The sequence below is a fragment of the Glycine max genome, chromosome 10 (genome assembly GCF_000004515.6).
Source record: "Glycine max cultivar Williams 82 chromosome 10, Glycine_max_v4.0, whole genome shotgun sequence".
Lineage (NCBI taxonomy): Eukaryota > Viridiplantae > Streptophyta > Magnoliopsida > Fabales > Fabaceae > Glycine > Glycine max.
Genome location: NC_038246.2, coordinates 38,372,340 through 38,397,230, shown reverse-complemented (window position 1 = coordinate 38,397,230; position 24,891 = coordinate 38,372,340). Strand labels below are relative to the sequence as shown.

The window sequence follows — 24,891 nt, the reverse complement described above, 5'->3', positions numbered from 1 at the left end:
TATTTGGGACGTAGTAAACATTTGATATGAATTCATGTCCTCCATCTTTCAAACGAATTAAGATCTTACCTTTGCCTTTTACATGAGTCTTAGAATTATCACCAAATGAGACATTGCCACTTATTGATTCGTCAAGATCCACGAACATGCTTCTTTTTTCGCACATATGGTTGCTTGCACCAGTGTCAAGGTACCATGTGTTTTCTTGGCTACCTTCATTGCCTCCACGTGCTAGGAGCACTGTTTCAAACTTCTCATCTTTTTGCTCCATATAGTTACTCTCCTCCTCAACTCTATTCTTGGTAAATCTACATTCTAAAGCATAATGGACAATCTTTTTACAATTATAGCATTGGGTTTGAGATTTATCATACTCAATTTGTACTTTTATTTTTTCTTTCAAATTTATACATTTTTACCTGAAGTTCTTTTACTTTCATCTAAATTAATTTCTTTGCATTGGAATTAGCTTTCCATTTAATCTTGTTTCAAAGAGTTCAATTAAATAAAGTTTCTTTAAGAACTTATTCAAATTAGATTCATAACTTAGAAATCCTCGTACTTTGGATTTGTATTTCGATTGACATCCACGGCAAAGAAAAAGTTAAACGTTGTGTACAAGTTAATATAATTGTTCAAAATCGCAATGTTAAGATTACTATCAAATTTGATATTGACAAATCGAATTCTAAACTTGCTCACATTTCAAAGGTTAATTAAATTAACTAAATTCTATGTCATTCAATTGAAAGTTAAATACTATCAAATTAATTAAAAAGTACCCACAATTGATTTTTTTAAAATACATGTATCCTTCACCTAGAGACAATCATTGAGCCGGGTAAAATCATTCTGGGTCGGGCAATAGAATCCTCACTCCAAGCATTTAACACAACTGGGTACTCAGTACTTGAACCCACAATTGATTATTTGATTTAAAGTCTCAATAAAAATATATATCTTAGAATGAAAAATAAGACATGTGTATTGGACTAGGATTTCAACCAATTTTAAAAGATTTTTTTTATAAAAAAATTTTGTGATATTCAATCAGGATTTTTAAATGGTACAAATAAGTTTCGTGATATTTAATTAAGGGGGTATATTGGATTAATATTTTAAAAGACTATTTTAGTATAAAAAAGTATTGCGAATTTTAAAAATTATGTAAGAATATTATGACTTATCATATTTTTTTACAAGACTTTTATGATAGTTTGATTTTTAATGAATTTATATTATAAGAATTTAAAGGATTTGAAAGGATTTTATAAATTTATAAGATTTGAAAGGATTTTGTGAATTTTTAAAAACACATTCAAAATTATAAGAGTTAACAAAAAAAAATGTTGATGTTTGGATAAAAAAAAAGTAAAACCAATATAATTTTTTTAATCTTTTAATAGTTATATTGATTATAACTTATATATCTTCATATACTAATATTTCTTGCAATAACATCTTTTTATTGTCACTTTTGGATTTGAATAATAGATTTTAAATTATATGTTGGTTTTATGATTTTCTTTAATTACTACAATTATTTCATGATGAATCTAATGACATATTTAAATGTGATGTAATAATAAACATATGCTATAAAGGGATAGTGAGGGTGAAAAATTGGTATGGGATTACTGGGTTATCTGAATGATGAAATTAAGAGTGAAAATTATGAAAATATTATGTTGAACAAATGATAGACATAGTCAGTATAAGAAAAACATGATTAATTTTAACAGATAAGATAAACATTAATTTAATTTTAAAAACAAAAAAGAAGTATCGAGGGGAAGAGTATATTTGACATTTTTTATTTCAAAAGAATAGGAAAATATATATGACACGCGCATCTTGAAAAATATTAAATAAATGAGAGTGTGTCTAAAGAGAGTAAAGAAAGTATAGTAACCAATAATAAAAAAACAAGTCTGACAAAATTTTAAGGGTTTAGGTATGATTGTTTGATAGATGTTTTATACTAGAATGTTTGATGAAATCCATCAAATCCTTCTCAAAAAATAATTTATCGAAATTTGTATATTTTTTAATACCAACATACTTTTTATAAGTTATGAAAAAATCCTAATTGAATACCATCGAATTTTGTTGTCTTCCTTAAAAAATCTTAAAAGTCTTAGGGGGTGTATTGAATTAGGATGTTTTTTATTAACTTATAAAAATTCTTTTGATATCCAAAAATATAAAAAATTTCAACGGATTATTTTTTAAGAAAGATTTTGATAAATTTTATCAGACTTTTTAATATAAAATATCTATCAAACAATCACATTCAAATCCTTAAGATTTTGCTAGAATTTTTTTTCTTTTCTATTGGTTATCAAACTTTCTTTTCTCTCTCTCATCATATATACTCTCTTCTCTTTTCAATATTTTTCAAAATGTGTGTCATATATGTTTTTTTTTTGTTTTTTTGAAATAAAAATATGTTATGTATACTCCTCCCCAATATATTTTTTTCATTTTTTTAAATTAATATGATAATTCATAATATTGATACATAATCTTTAAATTTCATAAGACTTTTTATACTAAAATAATCTTTTAAAATTCTATTCCAATATACCTATGTAAAAGTTTTCTTCAAGATTTTCTCCAAATAAAAACATCTTATAACAAAATAATTTTTCACTATCATCAATATCACTATAAGACAAGACAAATTGACAGGACTAATTGAGCATTTGTGCCTCAGGCAGAAACATCACCCATAATAGGTCAAGTTGGCAAGTTGCTAAAATCATTGATGATTATTTTCACTTCATTGCATTTGCATGTTCATCCGCAACATCAATTTGGAACAGCTATACAAAGTTCAACAACATGCACGGATAAGATGAAAGTAAAAACTTCCAAGCGTATTTTAGTAGCAAATATAAAATAACTATATTACCATCCGTGTCTTAATATTATAATGATTATCGAATTTAAAAAAATAAGCAATAGTACTACTATAATGTAAATTGTCATGAAATAATGATTCAGTAGCATTGATCGATTATCACTGTCGCGTATATTAGCTACAGGTTTTTTACACTCTTGCATATATATATAAGCTGAAGGACCTATTTACTTAGCATACAAATGCAGGTTCAAAAAATTAATACATATCTCGTGGAAAAGAACGTATACACACATCACACGAGCAGGAAGGTACAAGTAGCAGGAATCAACACGGTCCATCTCCAGAAATATATTAGATAGGTCCTCCAAAGCCACTGCCACTTACACCATCCATAATGGCAAATCGCATGTCCTCTGATGGTTTCCAATGCCGTTTTCTTTGATTGATGAACCAATTATTGATCTGCTTTTGATCAAGTCCAGTCATTTCTGATAGCTGCACTTTCTCCTCCTCCTAACAAAAGATTTGTTGCAAGGCATTTATATAAGATTTAGCAATAAATGTTTAAATGGAAACTGTGCTTGATTAATTAATTGGCCACAAGTGCTCATGGTAAGTTGCATGGGCAAATTGAAGTAGGCATACTTAAATTACCCAATTTCATCCACATTTTCTGCTACTAACAAATCAAATTACTCATGACCGCACATTAAATTTAGAAGTTCATACAAAACTTTGTAGAGTTCATCCTCTACTAGGAAATATATAAAAGGAAGAAATGTTTTTGATCCTTGTAGTTTCGGTCGAACTTAGTTTTGGTCCCTATACTTGTAAATTGATTTAGTCATATAACTTAAGAAAATATGTGAAATTAGTTTCCTCCAACTTTGTAGCAGTCAAAAACGGTTACTGAATGTTATGTTTAAACATGAAAAGGGACTAAATTGATATATTTTCAAAAGTTGGAAGACTAAATTCATGAGTTTAGAAGTACAAGAACAAAACCAAGTTTAAGTGAAAATATAGGGATTAAAAACACATTTTTCCCTTTGGAAAGGCATGGGGAATGCAGTACAAATATGTCAGGCATGAGTTCTCCAGTGATGGACTACCTTCAGAAGAAAATCACTATCACTACAACATACAGATCAGCCACAAAATTTACCAAGTTTCAAATTTTCAGGAATAAGCAATTTGAATGTTTTGGGCAGTGTTAACATAACAAACACACTACTTGACCATAATAAAAAAATGGATTTCAAATCATTGCTGATGGGCATATATATATAAATATATTCAAGGCCGTGGCTTGATTTTGGCATATTTCAAATAAGATCACATAATGTTAACAATACACCATATAAGGTATGCTATATAGCTATGTAGATATATACTTGATGATATTAATTTCAATTACCGTAGGATAAGGCCACCGATAGTGGGTGTTCCACCAGTCCATGAGTACCATCCTTGCATCCTTTGGTAGCTTACCCTTTTTCCTTTTCTTAAGAAATTCCTTTTTCAAGCTGCTAAGATAACCACCATACTTACGAAGGAGCATTTCTTTAAGCTCTTGATCACCTGGACGTGGGCCAGAAGATTCGTGACCTTCAACTGCTTCCACCTTCTCCCAACTCAATTCATCCTCTGATGTTCCAGCGGCCTCATCTGACAAAAATGCAAAAAAAGAGAATCAAAATGCTTCCCACAAATAACTGAATAAGCACTACCAGGGTTCTAAACATTCCAGGACACAAATGGTCTAACTTTTCAGTTTAAGAGATAGTGATTAGTGAATGACTGACCAAACAGCATGTTAATTTAAAATTACTTTAGCAGTCTTTCTTGAATTTGTGCACAAAACAAAAGGATCATAAAATGGAAAACGAGGGACTAATTAAAGCACATGAAACATACATAGAAAACGTAAGTAATGTCAAAAAGCAATATATAATTCTTTCTTCTGGCTTCCCAAAGTATTCTCCTTCGAAGAAAATCTTGTTCGAGTCATAGTTTAACATTAAATGTGGACACTAAGCCACCCGCGGGAGTCAAAAAGCAATATATGCTTGGGTGGTTTAGTTTAAGAGTGCTAGCAACACTCTTTCTAATTAACACATACTCTTATTGACTAAAACTTAATGGATATTACAAGAATGTGACTCACACTCCATATTTAATGAATCTCACTCATGATTTAGTAGTTTTAAAAAAATTATAACCCATAAGAGAGAATGTGTTGGAGAGTATTGTTTGCACTCATCCTAAAGAGAAATACTAGCAACAACTCTCTAGTTTTTAAGGAGGCTGGCTTAATTGAATGGAAAGTTGATAGTATGTTTCATAATGGTCAAGTAGGAGGGAAGTAGAACAGGAGGGAAACAAGGTTAGTGCAGAGGAAGAATATTGATGGTGAAAACCAAAGCTTGCACTGAAAACTTGAAGATGACATGAAAAATTTGCTATAATCATTGAGTGGCAGTACTAGAAATTATACACCAATTATTAAAAGCCGAAGTCAGGCCTTTCTGAACATATTCTGTTGCTTTTTTTTCATCCTTTCATGATATCGGATCAAAATGGTCCCCCACTTCAATATTTTCAATTGGAGACTGACTCTTCTCATTTATAGCAAAAGATCCAACATGACACTTTCGCTTTCACGTACGAAAAAGCGCAATGCTGATGGCCTTATACTCTATATATACAAACAAGATGTAAAGTTCACCTTAGATTTTCAGGTAACTATGCCAACATATTGCACCACCCAAAAACTTAAAACATTTCCATTTCATAACATATATGCCAGGGCTCCCGAAGCCAATCAAACAACTTCTATTTTCCACAAATTCAATATTGAAATTGAAAAGATAATGCAGCTTAGACATGGACAGGAAACTAAAAAGAGCTAGAGTATATCCTCCTACAAATTTTCATAATACTTTGCGACCAAACTATTAAAAGAAAAAGTAAAAGTAAAAGTAAATGCATCCATATTCCAAGTCTTACAAACTTAAAACATTCAATATTTTCTTTATCTAATAAGTAAGTAGAAGATATTAGTACAGTAATCTAGAATTATTCGAGAAATTATTATCACCTCAACTAAATGATTTAATGCTAGGATGCAGCAAAGATAAGCAGTAAATGTTAACAACTGGGCAAGGGATTATTTGGAGCATTTATAAATTCCTGATATACTATAAAACAGTCAACATTGATTTAAAACCACATAATGGACATCTGTTCAAACCTAACAGCAGCAGCATTGCAATTTGCAAGTAACAAAATAACAATCTATAAACTTCTTCCCTATCTAATGTTGAAATACACACACAGTCAAATACTAGGGCCACCTCCGTGAACTAAATCAAGATGGTAGTGCATTGAAACTACTAGTAAGTAAATGCTAGAGACGACTTTGACTATCACAAGACTTAATACTGAATCCAGATAATCACAAGATTTTAATTACTGAATCCAGGTTACTAACAAAAGCAAGATAGAGACTGACACTTGAACATTAGACTACTGTTAAAAGTTATGAAGACATCAATGAACCTCATTATTTTTTTATTAGTATTATTTATATTATATCCATGCACTCCTTTTCTGTTCTATATCAATTTTTATCACATTTTCTTCTTAACTTTCTTCACATCACATATATCACTTTTTCCTCTTCATCATTTCTCTCTTTCTTTCCATATCCCAATTCTAAATTCAGCAGCAAAAAATTTCCATTTTTCCTTTCTTTTTTGAGTGTGCAATTGCATGTATGTACATATTTTCTTATTCTTATAAGTAACTTAGTCATTTATACACGCAAGCACACTCCACACATGACCAATACACACTAAGCTGAAGAAAAAAAAAAAAGCACACTGCCGTAAATTAACTATTATTTATTTTTGGAACGTGTATTGGGAGAATCCAATTTAACAGAAGTCAGATGGTCGTAACGTGGGCTTCATTGTAAATATTTAATTTATTAATTTATTTAAAATTGATTAAATAAGACAAAACCCGTTTCCATCTTCAACGTACAAAAGAGGGCAATTGTTTCGTCCTCACCTAAAAACAAAATAATAAAGGAAAAAGTCCATATCCCAGATCCTTAAGGCACAACGCCATTTTTACACGACGAGTCGAGCTTCGCAGAATAAACATGAATCTTGAGTTGTTTACGAAATCAAGTCTTTTACCTGAGTGGTTGTTATCCAATGGCATTGTCAGTGTTCCCTTGCAAAGATTGCTGAGTTGTGATTCGATACTGCACAAAAACAAGGTCGCTTCGTTGAATGGCTTCGACAACTCCTGCTTGTATCTATGAAGAACTTCGCAGTATGACTCCTGACATGCGAGCATTACAACAATTAAAATATTCATTTCAAATATCTACATACAAGTCTATCAATCTTATTCAATTTAAGCAAAACAGTTTCAGATTAAAAAACAAAGGAATACCATGAATTCGTCAAGTTCAGGATCATCTCCTATCTCACGAAGAGCATCCGTTGGGTAGCTTTCACGGGCTATTTCTTCAAGAAGTGAAGCCAGTTCTGGTGGTGCTCCAACCTTCCAATAATAATAAAAAAATGCATAAATAGAAGAGAAGAAAGCCAATTAATTAAAAAAAAAACAACAAAAGGTAATATTATGTCAGCGGGTGAAAGGAGGAAGGGATAGGTGTTGGAATTCCAGCTAACAAAAACTAACAAACTAACAAAAAATAATTAATATGGCAGCTGGTGCGGCAAAACCAAAACCTTTCGGCATTCTATGTAAGCGGATACTAGATTTGGATAGAGAGGGTGAGTGGCGATCTGGGACTTGATGAACCGATCCGAAATATCCGAAAAGAAGTTGTTAGCCACCAGTCCAAGATTCAATTCAGAAGCACCAGTAGCGGAATTAACGTTAACTTCCCTAACAACATCCCCGCCGGAACATGAAAGAAGAGGATTCATCTTGTAAATATCCTCCATCCGTAGCTAGCTGTATATATATATATATGCTCTCCACTGAAACAAAAGAAAAAAAAAAGAAGATCTAGCACAGATAGAGTGCAAACCATGCAGGTTTCTTTTGAAGAATCCAACAAGAAGAAGATTTGGTGTAAGCAGAACTCTGAACTGTGAACTGAGAACTGAGAAGGAAGGGTTGATGAGGCAGAAGGGGGAGAGAAAGCGACTAGAGCTTGTTTTTTCTTTTCCAATAAAAGGTGGGGGAAAGGAGAGAGGGAAGAGTGAAAGAGAGTTGTGTGCGTGTAAATGGCAAGTGCTCTGAATGGATTTGACAAGGTTAAGGTGTGCTCATAATAACAGTAGTCATGTATAGGCCGTATTTGTAGACGTCAGTCACTCATTTTCACTTCGACGTGACATTTCGCCACGTAACTATGTTTCATTGGCGACTCTGCCTGCGTGCGCATCACCGGTCACCTCTCCCCAACCTTACTCAACCTTAGATTAAAATTACTTTCAATCAAACAACAAATTAGTTGGTGTGGTTTGAATTAAATTATTTATGAAATTTTAATCAAATCAAATATTTTTTTTAATTGATTTTTATAATTTAAAAAATTGTGTTAGTAAGTATTAAAAAATATTATTAATTGAATAAAACTTAAATTATAACTAATTTAATCATTAACGATATAAATGAATAGTAAAAATTTCATCAATTGAACTTAAAATAAAATAATTATTATTTTTAAGTTTAATAATAATACAACAACAACAACAACGCCTTATCCCACTAGGTGGGGTCGGCTACATGGATCAACTTCCGCCATAATGTTCTATCAAGTACCATACTTCTATCCAAACCATTAATTTCGAGATCCTTTTTTATAACCTCTCTTATAGTCTTTTTGGGTCTTTCTCTGCCTCGAATTGTTTGTCTTCTCTCCATCTGGTCTACTCTCCTCACTACAGAGTCTACCGGTCTTCTCTCTACATGCCCAAACCACCTAAGTCTATTTTCCACCATCTTCTCTACAATAGGCGCTACTCCAACCCTCTCTCTAATAGCTTCGTTTCTAATTTTATCCTGTCGAGTCTTACCACACATCCACCGCAACATCCTCATCTCCACTACACCTACTTTATTCTCATGTTGGCTCTTGACCGCCCAACATTCTGTTCCGTACAAAATCGCCGGTCTTACCGCAGTCCGATAAAACTTTCCCTTTAGCTTGATCGGTACCTTTGCATCACATAACACTCCCGATGCTTTTCTCCATTTCATCCATCCTGCTTGAATGCAATGATTCACATCCCCTTCAATTTCCCCATCATCCTGTATTACAGACCCAAGATATTTAAACCGTGTGACTTGAGGGATAATATGGTCTCCTATTTTCACCTCTGAGTTAGAAACCCTCCTTCTTTTGTTGAACTTACATTCCATATACTCCGATTTGCTTCTGCTTAGGCGAAAGCCATGTGTTTCTAGAGCTCGTCTCCAAGTTTCTAACCTCTCATTCAACTCCTCCCTCGACTCTCCAAGGAGGACTATGTCATCTGCAAAAAGCATGCATCTCGGCGCTATCTCTTGGATTTGTTCCGTGAGGACATCCAGAATTAAGGTAAAAAGGTAGGGGCTAAGGGTTGACCCTTGATGTAAACCAATTGTGATGGGAAAATCGTCTGACTCTCCACCCTGTGTCCTAACACTAGTCGATACCCTATCATACATATCTTGGATAGCTCGAATATATGCAACCCTAACCCCTTTCTTCTCTAGAGCTTTCCACAAAATCTCTCTAGGCACTCTATCATACGCTTTCTCCAAGTCAATAAAAATCAAGTGCAAGTCTTGTTGGGCCATGCGATATTGCTCCATCACCCGCCGTAATAAATAAATCGCTTCCATGGTCGACCTTCCCGGCATGAAACCAAATTGATTCTCAGTAACTTGAGTCTCCTTTCTTAATCTCCGTTCGATCACTCTTTCCCATAATTTCATGGTATGACTCATGAGCTTGATTCCCCTATAATTTGCACAATTTTGTATATCCCCCTTGTTCTTATAGATTGGCACTAACGTGCTTCTCCTCCATTCCTCCGGCATGCGTTTTGACCTCATAATTTCGTTAAAGAGTTCGGTGAGCCACTCAAGACCTCTATCTCCAAGAGTTTTCCACACTTCAATAGGTATGTTGTCTGGCCCCACCGCCTTACCATTACTCATTCTTTTCAACGCTTCCTTTACTTCCTGTTTCTGAATCCGACGATAGTACTTATAGTTCCGGTCCTCTTCTCTTGTGTCTAGACTGCTAGAGTCATATCCATATCCATCATTAAATAAGTTGTGGAAATACACCTTCCACCTTTCCTTGATATCTTTTTCATGCACTAAGACTTTGCCTTCTTCATCCTTAACACACTTTACTTGATCCAAATCTCTAGTCTTCCTCTCTCTACCCTTAGCAAGCCTATATATAGATCTTTCTCCGTCCCTGGTTCCTAGAGCTTGGTATAGTCCGTCAAAAGCTTGGGCTCTTGCCTCACTCACCGCCTTTTTGGTTTCATTTCTAGCTATCTTATACTTATCCCAAGTTTCAGAATTTCTACACCTAGACCACTCCTTGAAACACTCCTTTTTTACTCTAACTTTGCTCTGAACATTTTCATTCCACCACCACGATTCTTTACCCCTAGGTCCAAAACCTCTAGATTCACCCAACGTCTCTTTAGCCACTTTAATAATCTCTTGGGACATCTTGTTCCACATATCATTTGCACTTCCTTGTGATTGTCCACACCAACCCTCCCATATCTTTTGTTGGAAGATTCCTTGTTTCTCCCCCTTCAAGTGCCACCATTTGATCCTTGGTGCTACCAGAGGACTTCTTCTCTTTGCCCTATCTCTAATTCTTACATCCATAACCAAAACTCTATGTTGGGTAGTCAAGCTCTCTCCCGGGATAACTTTACAGTTCAAGCAATACTTCCTATCATACTTCCTGATAAGGAAGAAATCTATCTGAGAACATGTCCCTCCACTTTTGTAAGTGATAAGATGTTCCTCTCTTTTCTTAAACCATGTATTGGCTATAGAAAGATCCAAAGCCTCCGAAAACTCCAAGATGGATTTACCCTCCCCATTCATCTCCCCTAGGCCAAAACCCCCATGCACCCCCTCAAAACCTCTAGCCACGCTACCTACATGTCCATTGAGATCCCCTCCTAGGAAAACTTTCTCTCCTTGGGGTATATCCTGAAGTACCCCTTCTAGATCCTCCCAAAATTTTACCTTAAAGTGTTCTGCTAACCCAACCTGAGGTGCGTACCCACTAATAACATTAAAGGTGTCCTGTCCCACTACCAATTTTAAGACTATGATACGATCTCCTACTCTTCTTACATCCACGACATCCTTCTTCCACTCCTTGTCCACAATAATCCCTACCCCATTTCTTGATCTGATTTTTCCCGTATACCACAGCTTAAATCCCGAGTTGTCTAATTCTTTCGCTTTTTCACCTGTCCACTTAGTTTCTTATAGGCACATAAAATTGATCTTCCTCCTCACCATAACATCCACTATTTCCATAGATTTTCCAGTAAGTGTGCCTATATTCCATGTACCAAAGCGAATCCTCCTGTCATGAACTAGCTTCTTTACCCACACCCCTTCACGAAAATGTGGGAACCCTTGCTTACTTTTCACTACATCCGGGCGGCGATGCAGCGGCCCTTGCTCTTTTAACACTGTACTCGAGCCATACAGCGCGTTGCTTCCGGGCAACGACCTAACATTCACATTATTACGTAATTGATCCATGTCATAGAGATTCGACAAAGTTTAACGTTGGCTATCGAAAGCCTAACACAACCCTCTCCTTTTAATAATAATAATTTAACTTAAAAGTAATTATTTAACTTAAATAATAAAATCATTTAACTTAATAAGTTTAAATGAATAAACTTTTAAAAAATAATATAACAACATTCAATTTTTTTTCATTGAGTTGAGCGTGTTAGACTTTTAGTTCTGAGTATTTGTCGTTTAACATGACCGCGGTTGTATGAACCTATAATATATTAATGGAATCACTTTAACTTGATTTGATTTTTACCTGTCAAATCACAAACCAAATCAAATTACATGATTTAAAAAATTTAAAAAAATCAAACCAAACAAACATCGTTTTTTATTTTTGAATCAATTTTTTATTTTATGCTCGGATTGGGTCGATTCTAAACATCCATACTAACTATTGTTATTACTATCCCATAAGAATTATTTTCTTGACGAAAACCGTATTAAACACATACTATTTTTTTAATCACTGGATATCACTTGACGCCTCCAACTAATCTACATACCATACGTGATGCCTATGCTTTATGTTAAGCTCTTACTATGGCTCTCTTTTCGTATCACATAAATAGGAAGATTATAAGTAACATGATTTGTTTAGTTTATAGATCCATCATAATTGATAGATGACAGAACTTTTTTAAGTATATTGGGAGAGATTCAATTTCTTGATTGAATTGTATGATTGTTGTGAAATTAAATTAAAAATATCTATTTGAAAATTCACGAGCACTTGAAGCATAGCGTTATTTACATTTATGGTATGAATGTTGTGAAATTATAGTGTTTCGATTATGGTGTTTATTTACTATGGCAATATTTATCATTTATTTATGCTTGTAATTTTTATTTCTTTGTTGGGATCTTGTTATTGTTTATTCACTTATCAATAATTTATTATGGTCATATATGTAGTATTATTTACGTATATCGGCGAAAATGGCATCCTTGTCACCTTTTGGCTCACATAACATTCATTCTAAACCAAGAAGATTTGTCGTGGATTCAACAGAAAGATGTTTCCAACATACTTGAAACAGTGTGCTGGGTCGAAAATTATAGGTGAGGCAAGTCCTCCCAACACGTAATGGTCATAATGAGCAAATTCCTTAAGTCATTACATCGTACCTACACGATACTTTTTTTTTGGGTTGCAAAAATAGGATTTATAAAAGTCAATGTTAGAATGGTAAGAGCATTGGTGAATGTAAGAGAATACTATTACGTCTTCTTCAGTACGTGTCACTCCATAAATGACACGTATTCAAGAGCACAACATTACGTTTTTAGTATGTATCATTTCACGAGTAACACATATGCAAGAACATGACATTACATCTTCAGTATGTGTCTCTCCATGAGTGACATGCATGTAAGAGCACAAAATATGTCTCCAGTACGTGTACTCCACGAGTAACATATATGAAAGAGCATGGCATTATGTCTTGAGTATGTGTCTCCAGTACGTGTTACTCCACGACTCCACGTCTCCACGTCTCTAGTACATGTCACTCGTAGCACGGCTCCACGTCTCCAATACGTGTCACTCCACGAGTGACACGTAGCAAGAGAATGACACCACGTCTCCAATACGTGTCACTCCACGAGTGACACGTATGCAATAGCATGACTCTACGTCTCCAGTACGTGTCACTCCACGAGTAACCGTATGCAAGAGAATGACACCACGTCTCCAGTACATGTCACTCCATAAAGTGACACGTATGCAAGAGCACAGCGCATGCGCTACATACACCAGGCTCGTCAAACTCAAGGTTTGTCCTTGGTGAGTCTCGGTTCTCCAAGGGCTTGAAAACCCAAGATCCGCCCTTGGTGAGTCTTGCCAAAATCCAGGATGGACACGTCATTGGTCGATTTTCCAAAGGTTTGCCAAAACCAAGGTCCACCCTTGGTGAGTTTCACAAGTTGACAAAACTCAAGGCCCGTCCTTGGTAAGCCTCAACGCAACTCTACAGGCTTTTCAAAACCCAAGGCAAACATGTCCCCGGTCCAAGGCTTGTTAAACCTAAGGTTCATCCTTGGTAAGCCCTTCTTTTGCTAAGTTCCATCTCCACAGGAACTCAAGGTACACAAGGTCTACCCATGGCAATCTTTCCTATTCTTAACTCTTATCTGTGCAGGAATACAAGAACATAAAAAACCCAAGGTTCACCCTTGGTAAGCACTCTTTCAAAACCCAAGACACCCCATTGGTCAACTTACTCCTTATGAACCACGACAACCACAGTTAAAAGTCCAAGTTCCAGAGGACTAACTACCACCATAATGGTTGACAAGACCTTCAATTGAGGGAAAGTCATACCAACTCCTCACAATCATCAAGGGAGAAGCTCTATAGGCCAAGACGACTTATCACCAGACTGGTTGAAAAGACCTTCAACCAGGTGCAAATCACACTAACTCCTCATAAGCATAAGAGGAGAAGCTCCACAAAGAAGCACCACTACATGAGTGTCAAAACCTTTAATCGGGTTGAAATCAAACCTGAGATGCTTTTATCTACTTCCCTACTTCGCACAAGACCACCAACATCTTGCCTCCACATCGACAAGGTATTGCTTCCTATGACGTCAAAGATTTCTCTCACCACAAAGGTCTATTCATACTACCACAAGTAACAGAACATTGCATAGACAAAGGCAACATAACATGTGTTGCAGCCTACCCTTCGGCGGGAGAGCGAGGTGAAATGCCAAAGGTGCGTCTTCAACCAAGGAAAATGCGTAGGAGTCGCCACCAATATTTATTCGAGGAAAATGTTAGAAAAAAGCAAAAAGAAGGTCTGCGAATTTTGAAAATAAGGGTTTGAGAGTTGTTTACGCATGGGAAAGGTATTAGCACCTCACATGCCCGTCACAAGGGACGACAACCTTTGATCGAGTATGCAAAACATGACTTCAAAATTGTGTATTTTTACTTTTTATATTTTTTCTTTTTTTTTGGTCGACAAGGGTGTTGTCCTTGCTCCTACGTATCCTTAGGTGCGATAAGGAATTCAGACCTACGTAGTTCTTTAAAATGAGAAAGTTTATGTGTCAAATTTTTTTTATGCTTTTGAAAGATTATTTTTTAATTAATAAGAAAAAAAGAGGGTTGTTAAGGCGTTGGACCTTGAACAATTTCAACTGACTTTGATGGAGATAAAATCAGTTATGCGTTGGTTTTATTAACTTCCAATGACTTTAAAAGACAACTTTACGGTGCTAATGATCGGTTAAGATTAAACTTTACAAAAGAAAAAAGATTACGGATGATTGAAGGATGAGATGAATATGCACAAAACAACAAAGGGGACCCCTTAAGGTGCATAGATCACATTCAAATCTTAAAATAACAAAACTAACTGATGGTCGTACGAAGACCACCGAACCAAGAATGATGTAGAGATTGATCACAGTCACGATTTGATAGTGCCTCGACTTTGTTTCCTCTTCTTTCTTCTTCTTCTCCCTTATTTCTCTCAACTTCCATCACTCCTCAATGCTGGAACCCCTTCCTCAGCTCCATTTCACACCTATTTATAGAAACAAAGGCACTTGGGACCATGGGAGCTCGCCCAAGCGAGCTGAGACTTACTCCTGAAGTAACTGGCTCACCCAGGCGAGCTAGTTCCTTCAGCCTGAAGTCATTTGAGGGCCCAGGCGAGCCAAAGGCTAGCCTGAGGGAGTTGGGGTCTAGGAAACTCAATAAAAAGATCCTTTTGCCCCTCGTTTTTGGTATCTTTCTTATTCTTGATCAAAAAATTGAATGATCTTTCGTCTTGTGTGGTAACTGGTGTCGAACAACGCAGTTCGACTAGCGATAACCAAAACATTAGTGAATAATAGTCCCCGGATGAAATTAGGGTCTGACACATAGAATGGACAAATGTATTTTATTATGTTCATAGACAATTAATTTTTCTTTAATTGATGAGAAGTCTCAGTCAATAGATGTTTTCAAGTCTTTCAAAGTTGAAGTTGAACTTAAATTAGGAAAGAAAATTAAGGTTGTCAAATCTGATTGTGACAGTGAATACTACGGTAGATATGACAAATAAGGTGAGCAACGTCTAGAACTCTTCACATTTTTTTCTCTTTCTTCAATAAGGGAAATTGTTATGCAATATAAAATGTTTGATAAACCTAGCATGAACAAAGTTGCAAAATGAAAAAACTGGACTCTTAAGGATATGATAAGAAATATGATTTTTCTCTACCAATGTCACTTTGGGAAAAAGGCATTAAAGATCACAGTTTATATCCTCAACAAGGTACCAATTAAAGTAGTTGCTAAAGTCCCTAATGAGCTATGGACTGGGAATAAGTCGATCATTAGGCACATGCACATTTGGGAATGTCTAGCCGAAGCAAGGCCTTATAGGTCGCATTAAGGTAAGCTAGACTTAAAGATATAATTACTACTTTGTTGGTTACATTAAACGCTCTTGCGAGTGTAAGTTTTACAATCCCGCTAAAAATCCTTCTTTGAGACGGAAATGCAAAATTCCTTGAGGAAATTGAGTTTGGAGGGGAAGAAAACATAAGGAGTGTTGTCCTTAAAGAATAACCTGTTATTGACAATGGATAAGTTTTTGTACTTACCATTGTTCAAGAAACATATATAATAATTAATAATGATGTTATTCTTGACATCATTCAAGGATAAGACAACACTAAGGTTCCTCTACAAGCACCACCTTAGTTCAAACTCAATAGCCTTAAGAAGTGTCATTTAGATGATCCACTAGAAAAAAGGAGAAATGCAACTTTGGATTATTATGGGGCATCTCTTTAAGAACATGAATATGACATTAGGTTGATTGAGGAAGATCTAATAATCTTTAGTCAAGTCATAGGATGCTCTAACCCTTAAAAAATGGAATATTGCTATTAGTTATGTGATAAAATTAATGGTTAACAATGACTTTCTAGCATATTGTCAAATTACCTGAAGGTGCGAATCCTATAAGTTGTAAAAAAATATCTATAATTTAAAGGGATTCAAAGGGTAATATTGAGATATATAAAACTCGTCTTATTGCCAAAGACTTTACTTAAAAGGAAGGTAATGAATATAAAGAGACTTTTTCCTAGTTTCATAGAAAGATTCTCTTAAGACTATAATGACATTCATAACTCATTTTGATTTAGAGTTGCATTAGATGAATGTAAAGACTATGTTTCTAAATAACAACATTGATGAAACAATAAGGTGCAACTAGAAAACTTTGTTAAGGTGATTTAAAGTTTATGGTGTGCAAACTAACAGAATTCATCTACTTTAAATAGGTTTCCCGTCAATGGTATTACAAATTTCATCAAGTTATTACCTCTTATGGTTTTGAGGCAATTTCAATTGATGGTTGCATATACCAAAATTTCAATGGGAGTAAAAGTGTCTTTTTGATATTATATATGTTGATGAAAACTTTCTAATCATAATACAGTTTTGGATATATTCAACATGAAAGATAATAAACCAAAAGATACACATGTTGGTAAAGGAGACAAGTTAGTCTTAAACAATGCCCCATTAGTAATCTTGAAAAAGAATAGATTCAAATGATTTCTTGTGCTTTAGCTGTAGGGAGTCTTATGTATGTTTAAGTTTGTTTTCATCCTAAATAACTTTTTTTTAGTGGGAGTCCTAGGGAGATATGTGAGTAATCATGGTATGCAACACTAGAAATTAGTCAAGTGCATGATGTGCTATTTAAAGAAAATAAGAAACTACATGCTTACAGATCGGAAGTCTAGAAGTTTAGAAATCATAAGGTATTCTTATTCCGATTTTGTGGGATGTCTAACTAGAAGAGACTCCACATTATTAGGATGCATCTTTAAACATGATGATGGAGTTAATATCTTGTTTTGAGACATCAAACCATGTGATATAATTTATAATTTTTTTCATTGGTTTTCCTGTTGTTACAAACATTAAGAGGCCATTAAGTATTTATTGTGACAATAACTCAATAGTATTATACTCTAACAATAAGAGGAGTTCAACCAGGTCAGAGGTTATTGACATAAAGTTTATGGTTGTTTAAGAAAGAATTAAGAAAAATAAAGATATTTGTAGAACATATAGGAAAAGATAGTATGCTAGCTGACCTACTAATTAATGGTTGACTCTTAAAATGTGAGCATATATGTTGCTCGTATGATGATGTTTCAGTTGTTGCCTTGGTTTAGTAGGAGTCTTTATGTTCTATGTTTGGATTCAAAATTCATGTATTTGATTTTTTACATAAATAAAGATTACAACTTATAAGTTTATTATGAAACTTGTTCGTTTAAGTGCAATATTTAAATTGTACTTAAGGACTTAAGATTGATCTCGCTAAAGACTTAAGTTGGACCAATTGAAAATAGATATGATTGAGATCACATTGCATGTAATTTTCATGTTGTTTATCCATATTGACCTACGTCATTGACTGTATTGATGTGATGGCTAATGGGGTCTAGTCACATTTGTTGTAGTGACGAAAGCCACAATGATTTCATTATTGATACATGAGATGAACCAGATTGTTAAGGTGAAAGTCTAAATGTAAATAGTGTATAGATGCGCATCTAAGGATTTTTGATATAATTGTTACACTATGTAGCCCAAGTGGAAGATTGTTGTAATTTTCTATTCCAATAATTAATTTGGGCTAATATTATAAGACAATTATATTATCCCTTTATCATTAATGGGTTTATTTTATGTACTCAAATTAAGTAATCCCATTAGACAACTAAATAAGATGATATGAACTTAAATGAACATATGTCAGTGCTGACTCATTAGGGGATAATGAGAACCCTATTAGGTTAACACACTATAAAAGACTATGGTCCTCAATATACCGTGTCGTCACATATAGTTTCTCTTCTTCCAATCTGAAGAGATACGAATGTTCCATTTAGGAGTAAAGAGATTCCAGTTGAGGAAGAACCATAATGCCTTTGTTTGTGATTGTGATGGATAACCACAAAGATCTTACAATAAATGTCAAATATCACTTAGATTAAAAATTAACTACGCATACAGGTATTTTATTTAATTCTTAAGAATCAAACATGTTGTAGATCGTAAGACTTTTGGTGAATTGTCCTAAATTATAGACTTGTGAATTTTTAGCTTTCACATAAAGAATAAAGACTAAAATTCCAACAGTTTCTCCTTTTATATGGTGATATGGTTCAAATTGCTTGCTATATAACAAATGCAATTTACATGATACACATGTAGGGGTTGTGAGTCTAGTACTTCTTTTTCCATGATAGATTTTATGCTATAACGGTGATAAAAAAACAAAAACCAGACATATACCTTATCTATTTGTCACACACTCACATGTAAACATAGATTTGCTGGGAACCATGACATAGTGTCAGGCATCTCACCATGAACAACAACAAATGCAAGAGGGAGAATACTACTATTTTCATCTTACGTGGTAGCAATTAATATAATACCCTAATACTTCCCATGTAAATGTGTGTCATCAGTTTGTATTAGTGGCTTTCAATATTATGAAGCATTGCAACACAACGTAAATGTTTAAAACACTCGAAGGAAGTTACTTTTCTGCAATTGATTCTTATCTGCCCTTCGCTTAAAATCGGCAATGAACATAATTACCAACCACAAATTAATCATGACACAATTGGTAACGATAACCCGACACATTAGGCATTAGCTTCCAAAAAAATGAATTATATCTTTTTGCTTCGCCTTCCATGCCTTCCTTTATGATATTTTGTACCCAAAAACACGAACTGTATATTTTTTTCTTCACCTTTCATGCCTTTCTTGAATCAATCGATCCAATTTTAACAAATGATTATTGGAACATCTTGTGCCTCCTTTGCTAGACATAAATACCAAGTATACATTAATAATCAAAATATGATATCAAACTTGAACTACACATGTTGTTAGCATAAATACCAAATATATTAAAAAGGTCTATCTTAATTGGTTAAAAACCATGTATAAATTATTATAAATCCTTTATATATGTCTTCAATTATATTCATACCCGAAAAAAAAGTATACACATGCAAATGAATTTGAAATCTAACTAGTTAGGGTCTTCTGCCAATGATGGATTCAAACATATGTGTCATCCATCACATTGACTCATAAACCAATTATTATTTTTCTCTGGCAAAACTTTCTCTGAGATTTCAACATCCCAAAACAATCACTAAATCATCTATTTATACTTATGATTTTAAAAGGGGTTTAAGTCAGAAACATACCCATAACCGTGAATGAAAGATGCTTCTCAGTAAATCAAATTAAATATCCTATTTTTTCCTTCCTAAAATGGAAAGAAATTCTCTCTCAATAAACATTGATTCCATTTTGATCCAATGCTAGGTTTACTAGAACCACTTTATTTCGAAATATTCGTTTCTCCTCTTTCGCCTCCAAAAAAACACATAACTCAATATTTTGTTCGGGGAGGTGAAGGTCCCACTAATTATGCAAGTCCTATTATATGATATACACAATCAAAAGAAAAATATTTATTTTTTCTTCTAAGAGAACACACGAATCTTTCCCTACACCTTTGCTCAACAAATAAAAGGGTAAAAAGGTGTAACTGGGAAACAATGTAATATATATAATATGAACTAAGGACAATACAATGTAGCGATTGTTTGTGGGATTGTTTTGTGATATTGAGATAGAAATAAAAATATGGAAACTGGAATTCTGAAAGAAAGTCACTGACAGCTCACTCGAATCAACCTGGTTTAAGGAGAAGAAGAATAATCAGAATTACAGAAGGGTCATAGAAAGGAGATGAGCTCAGGAAGAAGATGGGTGCAGAAGAGAGAGAATCATACCAACAACATGCCCTTCCTCAATGAGCATAACCTCTTAAATGCATGTTCTCCCTACGGGCCCTTGTGCTCCTTCTCCTGGCCAAGTTTTGTGGATCGTCTTCCACGTGTCCATCATTCCTAACAAAATTTCTAGCATAATTGTCACCCATGGAATTACTCATTACAATACCCTTCCCTTTGCAATCAACCTTGTCCTCAAGTTTGAATCGAGGATAAGATTGTTTAATAGCTGCCAAATCCACCCACGAAGCCTCACTAGCATCAAATGACTCCCACTGAATCAGGACTTGCTAAATTTCAATACCATTCGTCTTAAAAATTCTTGTATCCAAAACATGTTCAGGTTGAATGATTGGGCCAAATTTTGTTGTTGTAAGTGACATTGGTAAGTACTGTTGTGACTGACTTCCTTGAAACTTCTTAAGTAATGAAATGTGAAAAATTGGATGTATGCGTGTAGCCTCAGGTAATTTCAACTTATAAGCAACATGTCCCACGCGTTCCACCACTTTAAAGGGTCCAAAAAAACACATTCCTAGCTTCTGATTCTTTCTAAGAGCAACAGAGTGTTGCCTATATGGTTTTAATTTCACCAAAGCCAAATCTCCCACCTCCAACTAAAAGTCTCGTCTCTTCTTGTCTGCTTGAATTTTCGTGTAATTTTGTGCTCCAGCCAAGTTCCCCTTGAGCTTCTATAGAAGTTTGTCTCTGTTAACAAGAGTTTCCTGGAGAGATACAGGATCCTTAGGATGGACTTGATAAGGAACAATTGCAGGTGGTTCTCTGCCAAATACAGTTTTAAATGGCCTCATACCTAAATTGTGATGATAAGAAGAGTTGTACCAATATTGTGCCCAAGCTAGCATAGGGTACCACGGCTTAGGATTATCAAACACAAAGCACCTTAAGTACATTTCAAGAGTCTTATTAAGGATCTCCATCTGGCCATCACTTTAAAGATGGTAAGATGAACTCATAGCTAAAGTGGTTCCTTGAGCTTTAAACAACTGCTACCAAAAAGAATTGATGAAGACTATATCACGATCAGACACAATAGACTTAGGAAATCCATGTATCTTTGCCACATTATTGATAAATGCATTTGCCACCAACTTGCTATTAAACTCAGCTTTTAAAGCAATATAATGGCCAAATTTAGAAAGCCTGTCAACTATGACCATAATAGTCAAATAGCCATGAGAAAATAGTAAATTAGTGATGAAGTCCATAGCAATGTCCTCCCAGATTTGTTGTGGAATGGGTGATGGCTGCAACAATCCTGCAGGTTCTGCTTGATCCACCTTAGCCTGTTGACAGATACTGCAACATCTGATATAGGACTTAATATCTTCTTGCATTTTAGGCCAATAAAATTGACTACGAATTCTAGCAATGGTTTTAGTCCTTCCAGCATGGCCCTCTATTTTAGTGTCATGAATTTCTTGTAAAATCTAGTTTCTTAAAGCTGAATTTTCAGGAATCATCAATCTAAATGTTAATCCATCCTTTACATCATACATAGGATCAATGGTTCCCCCATGAGCATAGTGACTGATCAATTCACTTAGTAACTTATCCTCCTTAGTAATTGATGCAACTTTTGCTAACCAATGATTAGTAGGCTCTGACCAAGCTATGAACAACCTTCTAGACAATGCATCAGCAGGAATATTTTCCCTACCTGGTTTATACTGTATGGTGAAATCATAACCAAGGAATTTTGGTAACCATTGTGTTGTTCCGGAGTTTGCAATGTTTGCTCTAACAAGTCCTTAAGGCTTTTCTGATCAGTTCTAATAATGAACTTATGGCCTAACAAATAATGTCTAAATTTGGCCATGGCTTCAGTGATAGCATAGAATTCCCTAGTATAAGTAGATTGCTTTTACATTCTAGGGGACAACTTCTTAGAGAAATAAGCAATAGGATGTTGAGATTGACTCAGTACTGCTCCAATACCCGAACCAAAAGCATCAATCTCAAGTACAAATGATTCTCTAAAATTAGGAATTGCTAACACTGGAGCTGAAGTCATAGCTTTCTTGAGCTGCACAAATGCTTGAGAAGCAGAATCAGACTACTGAAAGGAGTTCTTCTTCAATAAATCAGTGAGTGGCTCAACAATAGAAGCATAATTTTTTACAACTCTTCTATAATAACCAGTGAGTCCTAGAAATCCTTTCAATTGTTTTATAATAGTTGGTTGTGGCCAATCAGTAATGGCTTCCAGCTTAGTGGTTTCCATAGTCACTCCTACACTTGACAAAACATGACCCAAGTAATCGATTTGTCTAACACCAAAAGAGCATTTAGAAAATCTAGCATAAAGCTTATGCTATTGTAAGGTTTTTAGCACAAATTCCAAATGAGAGAGGTGATAATTTCATATAGAACTATATATCAGAATGTCATTAAAAAAAAAAACCAATACAAACTTCCTCAAGACTCCCCTTAATATGTCATTCATAAGACTTTGGAATGTAGCAGAGGCATTAGTGAGCCTAAATGGCATAACTAGTCATTCATAATGTCCATGGTGAGTCCTGAAAGCTATTTTATACCTATCCTCAGGTTTCAACAAAATCTGGTGATAACCAGACCTTAAGTCCAACTTGGAGAAAAATTCAGCTCCAAACAGCTCATCAATCAATTCATCAACTGTTGGAATAGGAAATGTATCTTTAACCGTAATAGAATTCAATGCTCTATAGTCAGTGCACACCCTCCAAGAACCATCCCTCTTCTTAACCAAAATAATTGGAGAAGAAAATGGGCTCTTACTCGGCTGAATGATGCCTTCCTCAAGCATTCCTTGCAACAATTTCTCAATTTCATCTTTTTGACTATGTAAATAGTGGTAAGGCTTGACTTTAACCGGTTTTGATCCCTCCAACAAGGGTATAGCATGATCATGAGACCTTGGAGGTGGTAAGGATGTGGGAGTCTAAAAAACAGATTCATATGTATGCAAAAGAAGTGCCAACTCCGATTCTAAATCAGCAGGTAATTCAGATAAAGGAAATTGAAAATTGAAAGGTTCAATAAGTTGCATACTGAAAACTTCAGCAATAGAATCAGTAGAAATCATTCTCCTAATATGATGTAATTGAGCCTGAGTAGGAGTACCATCATCGTCACCCTGTAGGGTTATAAATTTCCCATCATGTAAGAACTTAATTTGCAAGGAATCATAATCCGCAATGTGAGAACCAAGTGTTTTCAACCAGTTAGCTCCTAATATCAAGTCAACACCAGAAATTGGCAGCAAGAATACAGGTAACTGAAACCTGTTGCCTTGAGCTTGAATGTTAAGTTCTTTGATCATGCCTACAACAGTCATGTAATTACCATTACCAACCATAACTTTAAACAAGGGTGATGGTTCTATAGGTAGTTTCAAAATTTTGGCCACTCTTGGCTGGAGAAAATTGTTTGAACTACCACCATCAACAAGTACCCTCACGGGTAAGGTATTGATATGAGCTACAAATCTAATAGTGCCAACACCAAGACCTCCTTTCAAGGCATTCAAGGAAAGATGGTGAGGATTGTTAATCCCAGTTTCGACAATACTATTATTATCTCTGGACACAACATCAAAACTCATCTCAGCTTCACCTTCATCATCCTCAAGTTGTAACATTAACATCTGCCTGTCGGGGCACTTATGATTAAATGTGAACTTATCATCACAAAAGTAGCATAACCCTTTTTCACGCCATAATTGCATCTCAACAAGAGAAATTTTCTTAACAGAATTATTTCTAAGAGGGGGAGTATTAGGAGTAGGCAACAATGGGGGCAAATATGTTTTGATAGTATTTTTAGCAGCATTAGAAGGAGCAGAATTGAAATTAACAGTGTGAGCAGAAATGGGGAAATATCTATAAGAATAATTGTGGGCCCGATTAGAGTTTACTGGTTGATACTTTTCCTCATATAATTTGGCTAAGGACATAGCTCAAATTAATGTCGTAGGCCTCTGAGCAATCACATCTCTACGAATATCAGCATTCAACCCACTCAATAAACAATTTAAAACAACTTCATTAGACAACCCTTCAGATCTATTAGCTAGAGCCATGAATTTCAAATAGTAGTCAGAAATTGTACCAGTTTGTTGAAGTTTGAACAATTCACCCATAGGACAATCAAAAGGAGATAGTCCAAACTTAGACTCCAAAGCACGAGTTAGATCGGACCAGGAATTCACCGACTCCATGCGCTGCAGCATTTGAAACCATAGTATGACATCCTTCTCAAAATGAATCGCAGGAATCTCCACTCTATTAGAGTCAGGAGTATGATGATAATTGAAGAACTTTTCAACTTTGAAAA

The 24,891-nt window shown here is 34.8% G+C and overlaps 1 protein-coding gene across 2 annotated transcripts; it reads right to left on the bottom strand.

Annotated features, from left to right (window-relative positions):
* Nucleotides 1-2,924: 2,924 nt before the first annotated feature.
* LOC100786114 (homeobox protein knotted-1-like 10) lies at nucleotides 2,925-8,188 on the bottom strand. 2 transcript variants are annotated; one of them, XM_003535996.5, is made up of 5 exons: nucleotides 7,636-8,188; nucleotides 7,334-7,444; nucleotides 7,072-7,219; nucleotides 4,284-4,534; nucleotides 2,925-3,379 (listed from the first exon to the last, which is right to left on the bottom strand). In XM_003535996.5, the coding sequence occupies exons 1-5, from the start codon at nucleotides 7,852-7,854 to the stop codon at nucleotides 3,218-3,220; spliced, it is 891 nt and encodes a 296-aa protein (XP_003536044.1). In that variant the 5' UTR covers nucleotides 7,855-8,188; the 3' UTR covers nucleotides 2,925-3,217. The 2 variants fall into 2 exon arrangements, with proteins under 2 accessions (XP_003536044.1, XP_006589119.1); XM_006589056.4 differs by having other exon boundaries at nucleotides 7,941-8,188.
* Between the last annotated feature and the right edge of the window lie 16,703 nt (nucleotides 8,189-24,891).

What these genes read in the sequence shown, in the direction of transcription:
- LOC100786114 (XM_003535996.5), bottom strand. Translation starts at nt 7,854, where the DNA reads ATGGAGGATATTTACAAGATGAATCCTCTTCTTTCATGTTCCGGCGGG. An exon ending in CTTACATAGAATGCCGAAAG is followed by an intron (nt 7,445 to 7,635) that starts GTTTTGGTTTTG and finishes TATTATTGGAAG; the next exon opens with GTTGGAGCACCACCAGAACT. An exon ending in CTGAACTTGACGAATTCATG is followed by an intron (nt 7,220 to 7,333) that starts GTATTCCTTTGT and finishes CTCGCATGTCAG; the next exon opens with GAGTCATACTGCGAAGTTCT.